Source organism: Zonotrichia leucophrys, chromosome 3, assembly GCF_028769735.1.
Source record: "Zonotrichia leucophrys gambelii isolate GWCS_2022_RI chromosome 3, RI_Zleu_2.0, whole genome shotgun sequence".
In the NCBI taxonomy this organism is placed as follows: domain Eukaryota; kingdom Metazoa; phylum Chordata; class Aves; order Passeriformes; family Passerellidae; genus Zonotrichia; species Zonotrichia leucophrys.
The window spans coordinates 32,270,269-32,284,043 of record NC_088172.1 but is presented as its reverse complement, the minus strand read 5'-3'; the positions used below and the strand labels follow the sequence as shown (position 1 = coordinate 32,284,043).

General features: G+C 42.6%; 1 protein-coding gene across 1 annotated transcript; it reads left to right on the top strand.

The window, feature by feature from the left end:
• The first annotated feature begins 2,775 nt into the window (after positions 1–2,775).
• NT5C1B (5'-nucleotidase, cytosolic IB) lies at positions 2,776–9,417 on the top strand. The gene is made up of 6 exons (XM_064707760.1): positions 2,776–3,110; positions 3,217–3,384; positions 5,916–6,045; positions 6,524–6,646; positions 7,309–7,493; positions 8,507–9,417. Exons 1-6 carry the CDS (start codon positions 2,979–2,981, stop codon positions 8,843–8,845), a joined length of 1,077 nt encoding a protein of 358 aa, XP_064563830.1. The 5' UTR covers positions 2,776–2,978; the 3' UTR covers positions 8,846–9,417.
• Positions 9,418–13,775: the final 4,358 nt, after the last annotated feature.

Sequence of the window (13,775 nt, the reverse complement as noted above, 5' to 3'; positions counted from 1 at the left end):
CAACTGCACTCTGAAGTGACCCTGGCATGACTCCGGGAGTCATTTAAAGAGAGATAACATCCTTCCAATAAAAAATTTCTCATTATTTTGCTCTCATCATTTTAAATATTTGGAAATATTTCATGTCTTTCCAAATAGAAGTAGGTATTAGAGAATAGAAGAGAAGAAAAAAAAAACCTACAATGTTTTTATTATTTTCAGTAATGCAATTTGAGCTCCTTCTTGAAAAAGAACATATAAATCATTCTGAGTGGTTGTTCTTAACACAGGAAAAATATCAGCAGGTCAAGCAGGGGCACTTTCTTTTTATTTGAATACTTGTAACAGACCTCAGAGAATATGCATGACTAACTATAAAAATGTACATACAAAGATAGAAACACAATTTTTTTTCATGTAAATGCCCTACAAATTAATACACGATAACAGAAAATTCCTTTCCTTCCCTTTCCTTTCTAGCTTAGCTCAGAAACCACAAAGTCATTCAGTTTTGGATCCATTCCTATTTCTCAGACTCCCCAGGAGGTTTAGTGAAAGCAAGACATAGCTCTTTCCTGGAACCCCATGGGCATTACTACATGTTTTAGATGTAGATAAGGCTGCTACACTCTGCATTTGGGAAGTCAAGATTTCATTTATAAGGTGCTGAAGCTGGAAGGCTTTCATGTCAGGCCCTCAGCTCACAATCTCCAGCAAAAGAGGAAATGGAGGGTATGTCAGCAGCAGGCAGCCAAGCACAGAACAGAGACATGGCAGCTCAGTGCATATGTTCACACAGCTGAGTGCTGTGTGGAGATACCACGTGCATCTGGCAAGCAAAGTATTTCTGTTAGCATAGCACTGCTTTCAGCAGCAGCACATCAACAGCACTGCTTGGGCCCAGCACCAGATTAACATTTTATACATTTTCAGATGTCTTGCATAGGTTAAAAGGAGTCTTCACTCTGTGATGACTCTTTTCTTGGGTGGACAGGAAAGGGGGTAACAAAAATAAAACCCAAGAATCTTACTGAGGAGCTCTGACTTTGCTCTTGAATAGATGCAGGGTGGTGGAGGACACAGAACAAGAAGTTAATCCGTGCACAGCTCTGTAAAAGTATTGTCCCATGTTCACACAGAGGACAATTCAGTTTTGTAACCACCAAAGAATTGCTTCCTGATTCCTCCTGCTCTTTTCCCCACTTCTCCATGAGCAATGTACCCAACAGTTTAACTAGGAATAGTCTCTTCTTGGAGATAATCTTAGACTAGTGCTGAAGCCTCTGAGCAGGACAGCAGTGCTGGCTGGGACCAAGAGCTGCTGTTCTGTGACTTGAACCCTTTTTCCAGGTCAGCTTGGCTGTTCAGCCTGATCTCACTGTGTGGAGGGGAGCAAGTGTGGCATATGCTACAAATCTGAACTCAGACATGGAAACATACTCAGAGTGAAATATTCAGGATGAAATTCAAGGGGAAAAAGCACATTTATGAGTAACAGAGCTACTAAAATCAGGTTTGTTCAGGTGGAAGTTGTGCCTTTTGCAGGTTCCCATGACAATACCCACTACAATGATCCTAACTTGTCTTTTTGCATTTGTTTTCTCAATGCACTGCTCATAGTGCATCTCCTTTTACCTCCTGTTCCCAGCTCCCCTCCCCAGTATGGTCAACTCCCATTTCCCATTTCCTCTAACCTCCTCATTTCCATCACTTCCTGCTCCCAGATCCCTCCCTGATTAGCTGGGCATCAGGCAGTGTGGCAGATTTCAAGGTGGCAGATCAGCCAGGCAGTATTCACTTGCTACTACACAGCAGGGGAACAAGCAGCATGTTACTGTTGATTGTCATTAAACATTTTAACAATTTTAATCTCTTTGAGATCTTTATCCGTCTGTCAAATTTGTTTGCAGTTGAACATCACTGGGGAAAGATGGACAGATGGTATAATCACATAAACCTCCTTTCACTGGGAAGCCACATTAAAAAAAAAAAAAAAAGGCAATAATAACAAAACCATCCTGTTTCTTTTTGGAGACTGGGTGGAGGCAGAAAGATCTGACAATCAGATACAGATTATTCAGTCATCAGGGTTGGAATCAATATTTAGAGTCTTCATTCAAAATGTTAAAGGGGTTTTGGATGGTGATCACATGTGCTATGACATAGATATCACTATGGGTCTGCTGTGCCATATCCTGTACTGGCTTAGGAGAAAATCCCATTCCTTCTTCACTTTCCACTCTCTCCTGAGCTTATCAGTGCTGAAACCTTTGCTGTGGCTCAGATGGTGATCTGCAGAGGCAGACAGGACCATTTCAGACAGCTGTATGGGTATTAGATGCTGCCCATAGCTCTGTGTGGGACTCTAGATTTTAGGACCACCCCAAACTTATGCCAGAATAACATTTTTTGTGGGTGTGAACACACTCTCAGCAACACTGCCCAAATTGTTGTTTCCTGAAGATATTTTCTATGTGGCATAAAGGACCCAAAGCCACAGACATCGACCCCATTTTGATTACCAAAATATAAGATCTCCTGGGAATTTGTTGCAGTTAACAATAAATCAATTAAGCCACTGCAGTTAAATAATACACGTCCAATGCTGCAGGTACACTGAGGGCTGCCGGCTGCTGCCTGACACCCAGCAGCCAGGGGCACGGCTCCCCCGAGCACCGCGGAGGACAGCGGCGGGCTCAGCGTGTGCCGTGAGGGCGGCGGGGATGGGCCTCGGCTCCGGAGCCCGCGCACCTCACGACCCCGCCGTGAGGGGAGAGCTGCGGGTGGGCTCTGAGGGGCTGGGGGTTGGCCGGGGCCAGGAGCGGGACTGCTACTCTCCGGGGGAGGGCCAGGACCGCTCCGGGCCGCGTCCCCAGGCGTGCACAGCGCCAGGGAGAGGCAGCGCCGGTGCCTTCCCCGCCTGGCCGGGGCGGGGCAGGGAGGCGGCAGCTGCCGCCGCTTCCCGGTCGCCCGCTACGGCCCCGGCCGCGCCAGGAACCATGAGCGGCTCCGGCCCGGAGGAGCCGCACCCCAGCCAGGTGTCGGAGGAGGACCGGCAGCAGGAGGCCGAGCAGGACTGGGAGGCGGCCAAGGCTTTCTACGACAATCTGGTTACCCAGAGGCCCCGGCCGGTGAGTGCGGGCGGGCCGGGGGTCCGGAGCTCGGGCGTCCGGGGGGAGGCTGGGGGCCCGGGCGCTGAGGGCCGCGGGCCGGCGCTACCCTGCGCTCGCTCCGCAGCCCAAGCCCCAGAACGCCATCACGGTGGCCGTGTCCTCCCGAGCCCTCTTCAACCTGGTCGAGGAGCAGCGGATCTACGAAGAGCAGGGCGTGGAGAAGTACGTGGAGTACCAGCAGAAAAACGAAAACATCATCCTCAAGCCCGGACCGGCGTTCTACTTCGTCAAGGTAGCCAGGAGGCGGCCCGGAGGGGGTGGCCCGGCGGGGCGGGAGAGGGTGTGGGGTGCGGCGGGACACGGAGGATGCTGCGAGGCCAAATTTCGGGAAGAGGAGGAGCCCGAAGCCTCCTTCAGCAGAGATAATCCTGCCTCGGGGAGATGCTTTGGGAGCTGTTCTCCCAGCGCCGAGCTCGTCGCGGCGGGGCAGCCCGGGAGCATTCCCCGCATCTCTCTGAGTTCCCTGGTCCCGCGGCCACCGCTTCTCTCCCCTCTCCCATTCCCTCTCCTCCTCTCCTGCCCTCCCCTCCCGCCGGCTCTAATGCCGAACGCCTGCGGCAGAGCACGTACTGCTCGCGTCACCGGGACCGGAGTGGTACCCTCAGCATCCCGGTTTGTATCCCGGCTCACAGCCTGGGTGTGGGTAAGGAGTAGCCTGCTTTTTCTGCTGAACATGGGGCATATGAAGCGCCTCTCCTTTTAAGACCATTTCTGTCAAGATGAGCCCCAATTTTTTTTGTTGAAGTTTGTCACAACCTCCTCCCCAAAACCACCCAAAACAAAACAAATAAACCAACTCAGTTACCCTCCTCACCTCAAAAAAGAAAACCAAAACAAAAAACCACCCAAAACACAACCAAACACAAACAGTATTGATTTTAATTTATTTTGGTCAGCTTTAATTTTTCCTTGCTTTTGTTGTCACCCTGGAAATTGTTCTTGAGGACCAGCAAAAGAAATGAACTCCCTACTTCTTAGTCAGGGTTTAAGAAGAGTTGAAATGGAATATTTTGCTTTCATTGCACAAGAAAAGAGAAATGGCCGAGGAAAACACCCTGCAGAATGGAAAGCAAGTGAAATTACAGAAAAGTGAAAAAAGTGAAAAGATGTATGTTTTTGAAGAGCACAGGATTTAGTAGGACTGTCTTGAAAAACACTCTACAGAGTTAGTTAATGTCCACTTGTTGAGCTTTACCACAACAATTTTAGAAAATTAATGAAATCATAACTAGAAATCCAAATCATACCTCCAAATCATACCTCCAAATCAGAGTTGTGGCAAAACATTTCAGGTTTTAAAATGATTTTCATTACTTCAGTTTTGGCCTCAGGAATTTAAAACATTTTCTTCATTACTAACTTTATGAACATACACATTTATGTCAATACCCATGCTGCTGTAAATATAACATAGCTATTAGTAGCATCAATGACACAAGCACTGTAAAGATGTTTCTAACATAAAAGCGTGACCATGAAAGAATGCACAGTGTACACCAGTGAGGGCAGACTGACTTGGGAATTAGCTGCATCTTTTCCTATGTGTAGCAGCCCTGCCAGCACAGTCAATTTTTAAGATTAGAGTTCAGTGTCAAATTTAGGGTATAAGCATGATTTGACTCTTTAACTGCTCATACTTTGGAAATCAGAGCTGTTAGCTATGCCCAGCCCAATGCACCTTGACCTCTGATATGTATTTTTGTTTGAATTCTTTATATTGCTTAGTCACAGGAATCATTAGGCTAAAGAACTGTGGCTTTGTTGAGTCATCCTTTCTACTTGGAGACAAAGAAAGCAAAAAAGAAATAATGTATTTTTCTTTGCATTCCCTTATTGCAACATTTAGATTCTAACTTAAAAGTGTTATATCTCATGCTTGTAGTACAGGACAGAGTGTTCTTAGACTGGAAAGTATAAAGACACTGGACAAAAAAAATGAAATCCTCTCCTCCACTCACCCTTATTCTCTAAAAATTTAAGAAATTGACTGTGTAGTAGAGTATTAACAACAGAAGTGAGTTATGATCACATACTAAGATTTTTTTTCTAGGCCTTACACCAGGCTCTAACTTAGAATTTTCCTAAGCACAGTCCCATAATAACATAGCTTTTAAAGGTGAGACTTCCAGAATTTAATTATGAAATCTGTGTTTTAATTCTGAACAACTGGCCTGACTTTTTAAAGCACCTTAATAAAAATCACTCTATCTTGCATTCATTTGATGATTCATTATTGATTTTGTTGCTGCAGTCCCAAAGAATTCCATTCAAGGTCAAGATGAAGTTCTAGATAGGAGAACAGATGGATACAGAGAGAGATGAGCAGATGAAAGGTCAAGAAAATAAGAATGCCAGACTGTGGGTATAACATGTTGGCCAATTATCTTAGAAGAGATCTCAAATCAAAATGTTTCATTCATTGCTGCAATCACAAACTCTCAAGCTAATCATGTTGACATGTGATTTTGTACTCATTACTTAAGGATTGTCTTTGACACCTGATGACCTGAACTGTGTCAGTAAATCAGTAAAAGTAAATTCCATAGCTCAAAAAAAAAAAGAAAAAATTTACTTGCTTCCTTTCAAATGAACCCAAATCAAATGGTTGCTGGAGGCAGCAAAGCAGAAAGGAGTTAAAGAAGTTCAGCAAGTTAAACTATCAGGTATTTTACACCCTCCTTCAAGACAATCCTATCACTAAAAGTACAGTGACTAAGAAAGGAGGCATGCTGCACTATTGATTTCCACATTTCCAACCTGCAGGCACTGGAGCATGTCAATACCCGGCTTCTGGAGCTGTACCCTGATGATGAGGAACGGTTTGATATTGTCCTGATGACTAATGTCCATGCTCAAGTGGGAGTGAGGCTCATAAACAGCATCAATCACTATGGTAAATAAAATAATTACTGATGTGTAGAATTGCCAGCTGTTACATAATAATATGAATTCATTTTATTCTTCCTGTTCTGACTTTGGGAAAAGCAGCTTCTTGGATATTTATTTTTGGGTGTCAGCATTAGTGAAATAGTATTAGACAGAATTTGATCCAGTGCTCTAGATTTGTCAGGTGTGAAGCATAACTTCTGAGAAGTCCTTAAACTTCTTCATATTTAGTATCTGTGCTCCCTCCACATACATCTTCACAGCAGTTACTCTGCTGTCATAGAGGGAATTTTTTTTCCCTAAATTCTCAATAAGGATGAGCTGATCAAACATTGTAATTTTTTGAAGTTGTGTAACTTGTTGAAATGAAAATGAATGTATTTTTTCAAGTTCACTGTAAGCCAGGCTAGTGCACCTTTTCATAGGTTCCTTTTACAGGTTTGTAGTGTCAAGCAGAGCCACACCTTGTGCTGTTCTTACTTTAGGCTTAACAATTGAACGTTTCTGTATGACGGGAGGACAGAGCCCCATTGGTTACCTGACCGCGTACCTCACGAACCTGTACCTCTCAGCGGATTCCGACAAAGTGCAGGAAGCTATAGAAGCAGGTTTGAACTGACTTTCTTTTGCTCTCTGTTGATATCTTTTGTTATCTGTTGAGCTTGTTCAAAAATTATATACATTGTGTGTCTCACAGAAAGTAGCTCTGCTTTATCAAATGGAGAAAGTCACCACTTTGTGTGGTGCAAGCTTACTTTTACTCAACCAAATAAAATCGGTTGATACCGTTCTTCTTTGACTCTTCAGCCTACTGATAGTGACAACTTTACCACTGTACACCTTTGTCTTCTCCCCTTCAAAAAGAAACAAGGCTCCCACCTCTATTCAACTTCTGTTTGAATAGCATGATCTTTTTGATACAGCTTAAAAAAGCAACTTCTGTGTCCCATTTTTGTTAAAAAGTAACAAATACTTTGATTGAGTGGTCTCCTTGGGAGTCCCTGCTTTTCTCTTAATTGCAGTACAGCTTGGGAAGCAGTTTTATACAGTCTTATATGAAAGCAGAAGGAAGCATGTCCAAGAAGTTTTGGCAGTGGGACAGCTTCCATGCATTGTGTTACAGAACAGCCATCTCTAATTAGCTTTTGTGTTTGGATGTGCTCACCATATACAAGGGTCACCACCAATGAGTTGTTGGAACCAAACTGCTGGCGGTTCCATGACTGACTCTGCAGGACATGCTAACCGAGGCTCTCTGATCCATTTTCAGGCATTGCATCAGCTACGATGTTCACTGCTAACAAAGATGTTGTTTACTCGGATACACAGCTAAGGGTGGCTTTTGATGGGGATGCTGTTCTCTTTTCTGATGAATCAGAACAGATTTTCAAAGAGCAAGGATTAGATAGATTTTTTGAACATGAACAGCTAAATGAAAATAAGCCTCTTGCACAGGTTTGTATTTCTTTAATTTCTTGTTTAAAGGGAGTTTCCAAAAGATCTGATGATTTTCATTGCTGCTGTATTTCTCTGTTTCCCCCGAGTGGATGTGTTCTTTGTGAAAGCTGATGCCCTTATTTATTTCCTTCTTCAAAGATAATCTTTAAAATGCATGTTTCACATAAAAGAGGCCACCACTGCAGTCCTTTTACCCGGCCATCACTGCAGTCCTCTCTCATTTCTCTGAGAGAACTGCATATATAAGACAGTGACTTACAGTTGTCTTCTGATAGTATTAGAAAAAGAAATATTTGTACTGATTTCCCTCTTTTTTTTTTTTTTTTATCAGAGTGTAGGTAATGTTAATTTCAAACAGTGAGATATTCTGGTTATTAAAACAAGATAATATCTGCTTATTCTCAAGCAGAGCTATGCTATTTGTCTAAAAACACAAATATTTTAACATTAGCTTAAACTGAAAGACCGATTCTGCTGTTGTTAAAAATAGTGTGAATTCAGAGTAAAAGCTTTATTTATGAAAGTACTGGACAGTGCAATATATTGCAATTTGAACAAAATTGTCATTTGTTTCTATTAATTGGAATGTAGTATAGTCATTAGTCTGGAGAGAGTTCATTGATGGCTTTGTACTTAGGTCTTGTACTGTATTATTTGCAGGAAAAAAAATTACACTTTGTGGTTCATAGCAAAAAGAGTTCCATGTTTTCAAATAACATTTTATTAAAGACTATAATTAAAAATTAATATTGTAAGAGATCTTGTAAGCCTTAGTGAGAATTACTTTCCCACTTATCCTACCATGTAGTGTTATGGTTTTAACTTTTTGCCAATTTGTGAGTTCCTAGTGAGGGTGCAGACCCATTTGGAGATGTTACATAGAGAATTTGTGGAGGAGCACAGCTCTGGAAAAAGGAATTCTGTTTAACTGACAATTTGGAAGAAAGCAAAAGAATTCTTTTGGAAACTGTGGACATATACTAAATATTCTTCTGGTATTTCATACTCAGGGTCCTTTGAAGGGTTTTCTGGAAGACCTGGGGAAGCTCCAGAAGAAGTTCTATGCAAAAAATGAACGACTAAATTGTCCTATAAGGACCTACCTGGTCACAGCCAGAAGTGCAGCGAGCTCTGGAGCCAGAGTGCTGAAGACTCTCCGCAGCTGGGGTCTGGAGATTGATGAGGCCCTTTTCCTGGCAGGAGCACCGAAAGGACCAATCCTGGTGAAAATCCGCCCTCACATTTTCTTTGATGACCAGATGTTCCACATCGAAGGAGCACAGAAATTAGGCGCCATAGCTGCACATGTCCCCTATGGCATTTCTCAGAAGTACCAAAAATCTTCATGACTGGAGGGTGCCATTAAGGATAAGGTTCTTAACTCAGCCAGCCTCTAATCTACCAATAGTTACATCTGAAAACCTCTACATTTGTGTATTGTGAGCACTGTGTCTAAAGATTTAACTTCTGGCTAGAACAGCCTTTAAAGGAAGTTTTTTAATATTGGTAAGTTTTTAATAGAGTTATTTTAATATAGATCTTAAAGAGTTTAGATTTTTTTTACCTGACTGTATCTTAACACTGTGGTTTTGATATTAAGAGATTGGTACTGTTTTTATAGCTTGAGATATATTCTGAAAGACAGAACAGTTATAGCAGTTATATTTTATCTAAAAAATTGTTGACAGGTTATTTATAAGAAAATTCATGCTGCAATGCTGGTTCTTGTTATTTCTGAAGTTCTCAAATGCACAGTTTACATGTAACTGTTTACCTGTTGGTGGTTTGCTGGTTAAATATGTGTTCAGTAGGTCTGTCACCACATGGTTTTGGCTTCTAGTAAAACATTAGTGCATTTGGTTGTGTTTGCACGTATTTTTCTATACTGTTTTCTTATCTTAATAAAGCTGGCTTTACAGAACATTGTCATTTTTCTATGTAGAGCTTTTAGCATAATTTCCTAGGCAGAGTTTGTGTAATCAGAATGTTCCTGATGTTTGGAACCAGAAGTGACCACTTTCAGTCTAATCTGAGAGCTACAGGTCTCACCTTGACCCAACATACTTCACAAAACTGGGTAGAAGTCTGAGGTGCTGTATCTTGGCTGGGACAAAGGCTGAAGCTTTAGAGCACACCTCCATAACAGCAGATAATCTCCCTGGAAATAATACTGTTGATGGAACTACTTTCTTCTTAACTAGATTCCCTGAGGATTTACAACTGTTCTGTGATCTGCATGAACTCAATTTGGCAACTTCTGATGAGTTTCCAGGGTACAGGTGCCTGTTGCTGCATGACTTCATATTTACACCATAGGTCTATTCTTTCTCTTTTACACTAAATTCCTGTATCTCATTGTTATCCATGTAACTAAGCGATCTCCAAAAGACACCACTAACATCTGTCAGGTGGTGTTTGCTCTCTTTCTCTCCCTACTGGAACAACTGTCCTGTTTTATTATTTATTGTTGGCCTATATTCATGCCAGAAGAGACAAAACCAAAAGAATGTGCTTTGCAGTGGGAGTAGAAATGGTGAATCGAGCTTGTCATGATCTGTGGTTCCTGGGGGAATTCAGCTCAGGATCTTACGTTGGCCCCTGAAAGTTTGGTCTCCTCTGTCCAGATGAACTGTCCTGGTATTATAGAAAGCTCCACTGCATCAATTATGGTTTCCCTCCCAGGAACACAGGCAATCATTTAAATGTTCTGGGTCCAAGCCACAAAGTTCTTTGGAAGCAAAGGCAAAAGCCTTGATCCTGCATGAAACACAAATAGAGTTGGAAAGGTTTTCAAGTGTTCACACCAGTATGTGATGTCGATGGGATGCACTGCAGATTTCTGGTGTACTTGGAGCTTCGTATGTGCTAAAGGCTTGGTGCCCAAAATGTATCACATTTCCCAGCCCAGCCAGGAGGTGAGGAAGACAAGAATTAACTGAGGCCTGGTCATTGCATGCCAGGATGGGATAGAGTTACCAAATGGAGATTATGAAAAATGTTATTAGCAGATGTTTTTATGTGAGAGATCAGACTCCACAAGGAATTCAAAAATATTCCTTAGCTGTGGAATATAAATTGTGTGTGTACCACAAAAGCATGGCTGCAAATTTCAGAAAGAGCAGTCCTGCCTTTTTGAGGCAGAACATGTATTATCTGGTTTTCATCCATGCACTGTTAGAGCTGCAGACGTTAGGTGCAGGAAATAAAATGGGCATTTGACTCCCACTGAACAATCACATCTTCATAATGAGAAGGTTAATGGAATCCTTAATCCCTGTAGGAGTGCAGAGGTGAATCTCATACCTGACAGGGCAAGCATGCAAATCAGCGAATCAATTGGAAGCTGAGTCATGTGTTCTATTATGTTTACCTTTATTTCCAACAAACCATCCATGTACAACAAGAATGAAACCTACTGGCCAGGACACCAGAGCTTCCAAGTCTTTTTCTGATCTGTGCACACACAGTACTAGGGGACTCCCTCTTGCACTGTCTCCTGACAGCACTAAGGCATGTGTAAAAAGAGTTCACAAATCTACTATTCCAGTAGAAATTACATTCTTAGTCACAGAATTCAAATTGACATTAAAGATCAGAAACTGATGTTAAGGCCCACACTTTTCCTAAATTAGTTGAGCAAAATGCCCTTAGATGTTTCAGATCATACACTGTCTTTTGATTGAGGCAACTGTCCCCAGGCTCAATGGCTGCTTCTCTGCATATCCAGCTGGCAGCATGGCGGGGGAGTGGAGCCTACTAGTTCATGCAAGTACCTTCCAGACTAATCTGGATGTTCGGGAGAATCAGCTTGCCAAGCAGCCTCTGCCTGTTAAAATTATTTTCTTCTGCTCCAAGGCACAGCTTAGCTAGTGGACCGAAATAATCTTTTTCAAGAAAATTCTGTGAAGTGGGGTGGGAGCTGAGGGAAAGTGTTTTCTATTTTTGTAGACATAGAAGAGAATTGTCTCTTAATAGCATTCCAATCCACAAAACAAAACAAACAAGCAAACAACAACAGCCACAAAACTCAACAAAAAATTTCTTGCTTCTCACGCTTATCAGGCTTCCATGAGTTTATGCCCTCATAACCCTAAGCTAGTCACAATTAAAACAGCAGAAATATTTTTCAGTAGGGAAATAGAGAGAACTGTCCTTTATCAGCCTGTTTTCAACACTGAAAGACAGATTCATGAAAAGGAAATTGTCATCCTAGACAGAATCTGGGGAGGACTAGTAATAACACAGATGGATTGTGTACAAACAGAACTCCAGTTCTTGTTCCCTTAGTTTCCAGGTTCCTGCACCACATAAGAGTCCAGGAAAGACAGTAAGTCAAATGAGAATGTCTCCAACTGCTACCAATTCCTGTGGAGAAAAATGTTATAAATAGGATTCTGAAGGTGGCTTCAGATTTTTGTTTTACAGAACATATTCTCAGAGTGTGTTTGATATTTCCCACTACTACCCCAGTTCCTTCCCATCTTTAAGACACCCTTTTAATTTCCAGGCTAACATGTCATCTGAAGGAGCCAAAATATAAAGTATTTCAGATCAAAAAATTTGAGATAGTCATCATCACATATCTTCCAACATGCATTCTGGACTGTGGTCTGAGGGTGTGGGATTCAGAGGGCTTCTACATTCTGAGGAGGATCCTCAGGTACCCCCTCAGGCTTCTCTGCTAGATCCTGTAACCTGCACTGGCCACTAAACACAACCGTGAGTGCAATAGAGGGGTACAGACATCTGTGGAGCAGGTCAATGCCAGAAGAAATAATTTCCAGTTATCATGCTCGGTATCTGGGCCCAACATCTGGATGGACACATCATTCCTGCCTGCACGAGCAGCTTCTGATCACCATGAGCTCCTGAGTACAATGCTCCTTACACTGAAGCCTGGACTGACATCAACAAACACAGGCAGTGCCCTCGGGTCAGTGCCCTCTCCAACACATCTGCAGCCTTCTAAGTAGGAGAATCAGAGAGGACTGGAGAGTCCTCACAGCCAGGTGATGAACAGCAGATTCTCGAGCTTCCACCAAGACGATTTCTTACAGAATGAATCTGTTCCTCCAACAGGGCATTTCCTGGTTCTCCTATTTTGACATCTCTTTGGCAACTACTCTTCCTTCCTCATGGTCCTTGACTTGGGTGTGGCTGCAACGCCCCCCAGTACATGTTTACTGTGAGAAAAACATATGGAAGAACACCCCAACATGGCTCTTACACCACGTTAAGGATGTAAAATTTCACATTTCATACACAGATGCAATGGTGTGGCCTGGCTAAAATACCCTTTGGTGTAACCATGAGGCTCACAATGGAGTGAAGGGCCGAGAATGAAGAAAGTGTTTTCTGTAGTGAAGACAAAGACAGAAGAGGTTTGTCAACAAATCTGGAGTGTTTAGAAGGTTTGCTGCCTATACAGCCTTTAAACTGCCTGAGAAGTGTGAGAGGCAGTCAGAAAAGACATGATAAGGGTACTTCCAGAGGAATCTGCTGTTTCTGCTGCTGTAACATGAGCTGAGGTCAGCCTCAGAACTGACTGCAGCTATGTGACAGCCTGCAGGTAGCACCAACGTGCGACAGTTCAGGGGAGCTTGTTATTGCAAACAGTTGTCATGTCCAGACAAGCCACAAGGGACCTGATTAAAGGCTCATGGGTTTCCTCTTGGTTTCTTAGTCATTTCCCCAAACATGCCAGGTCTTGATTCAGGACAGACATGCTCCTTATCAGCCAAGTCAAACTTGTTTCTTGTCTCTCTGTATTCTTCTGCTTGCTGTCCTCATCACAAACTTCTCTTAATCTGTGTTGTTCTGTCCTCTTTGACTCTTATCTTATTCCTAAATCTGCAATCAAATCCAGTAGTGTGTTTTTAGGGTTGTTTTTGGGGAGTTTTTTGTTTGTTTAGTCAGTTGTTTTTGTTGCTGTTGTTGTTGGGTTTTTTTTTGTTTGTTTGTTTTGTTTTAACCTACCTTGCTCTTGATCAAAATTCAGTTACCTTTTAATTCTCTCTTTGTATATTTCTACTACTGACTCTCCCATGGCTAGGGTGAAAAGGACTTTGAGTGGGTGAACCTCAGTGGCCACTCCTGCCTCCCTGAGTGGGTTCATGATGCCCTGGTTGGGATCATCAGGGTGGTTGGGATTAGTAACAGTGCCTAGAAACATGACATGAAGTCGGTGGCTGAAAACGGATTTTGGGTTAAGGATTCACAACAAAGTTGGCAGAGCTGCGGGGCCGCCCAAGAGCTTCAGCACCAACAACTAAAGAGGTT

Coding starts and splice junctions, on each gene's coding strand:
- NT5C1B (XM_064707760.1), top strand. CDS start 2,979: ATGAGCGGCTCCGGCCCGGAGGAGCCGCACCCCAGCCAGGTGTCGGAG. Junction 3,111..3,216: donor TTACCCAGAGGCCCCGGCCG/GTGAGTGCGGGC, acceptor CTCGCTCCGCAG/CCCAAGCCCCAGAACGCCAT. Junction 7,494..8,506: donor AAAATAAGCCTCTTGCACAG/GTTTGTATTTCT, acceptor TTTCATACTCAG/GGTCCTTTGAAGGGTTTTCT.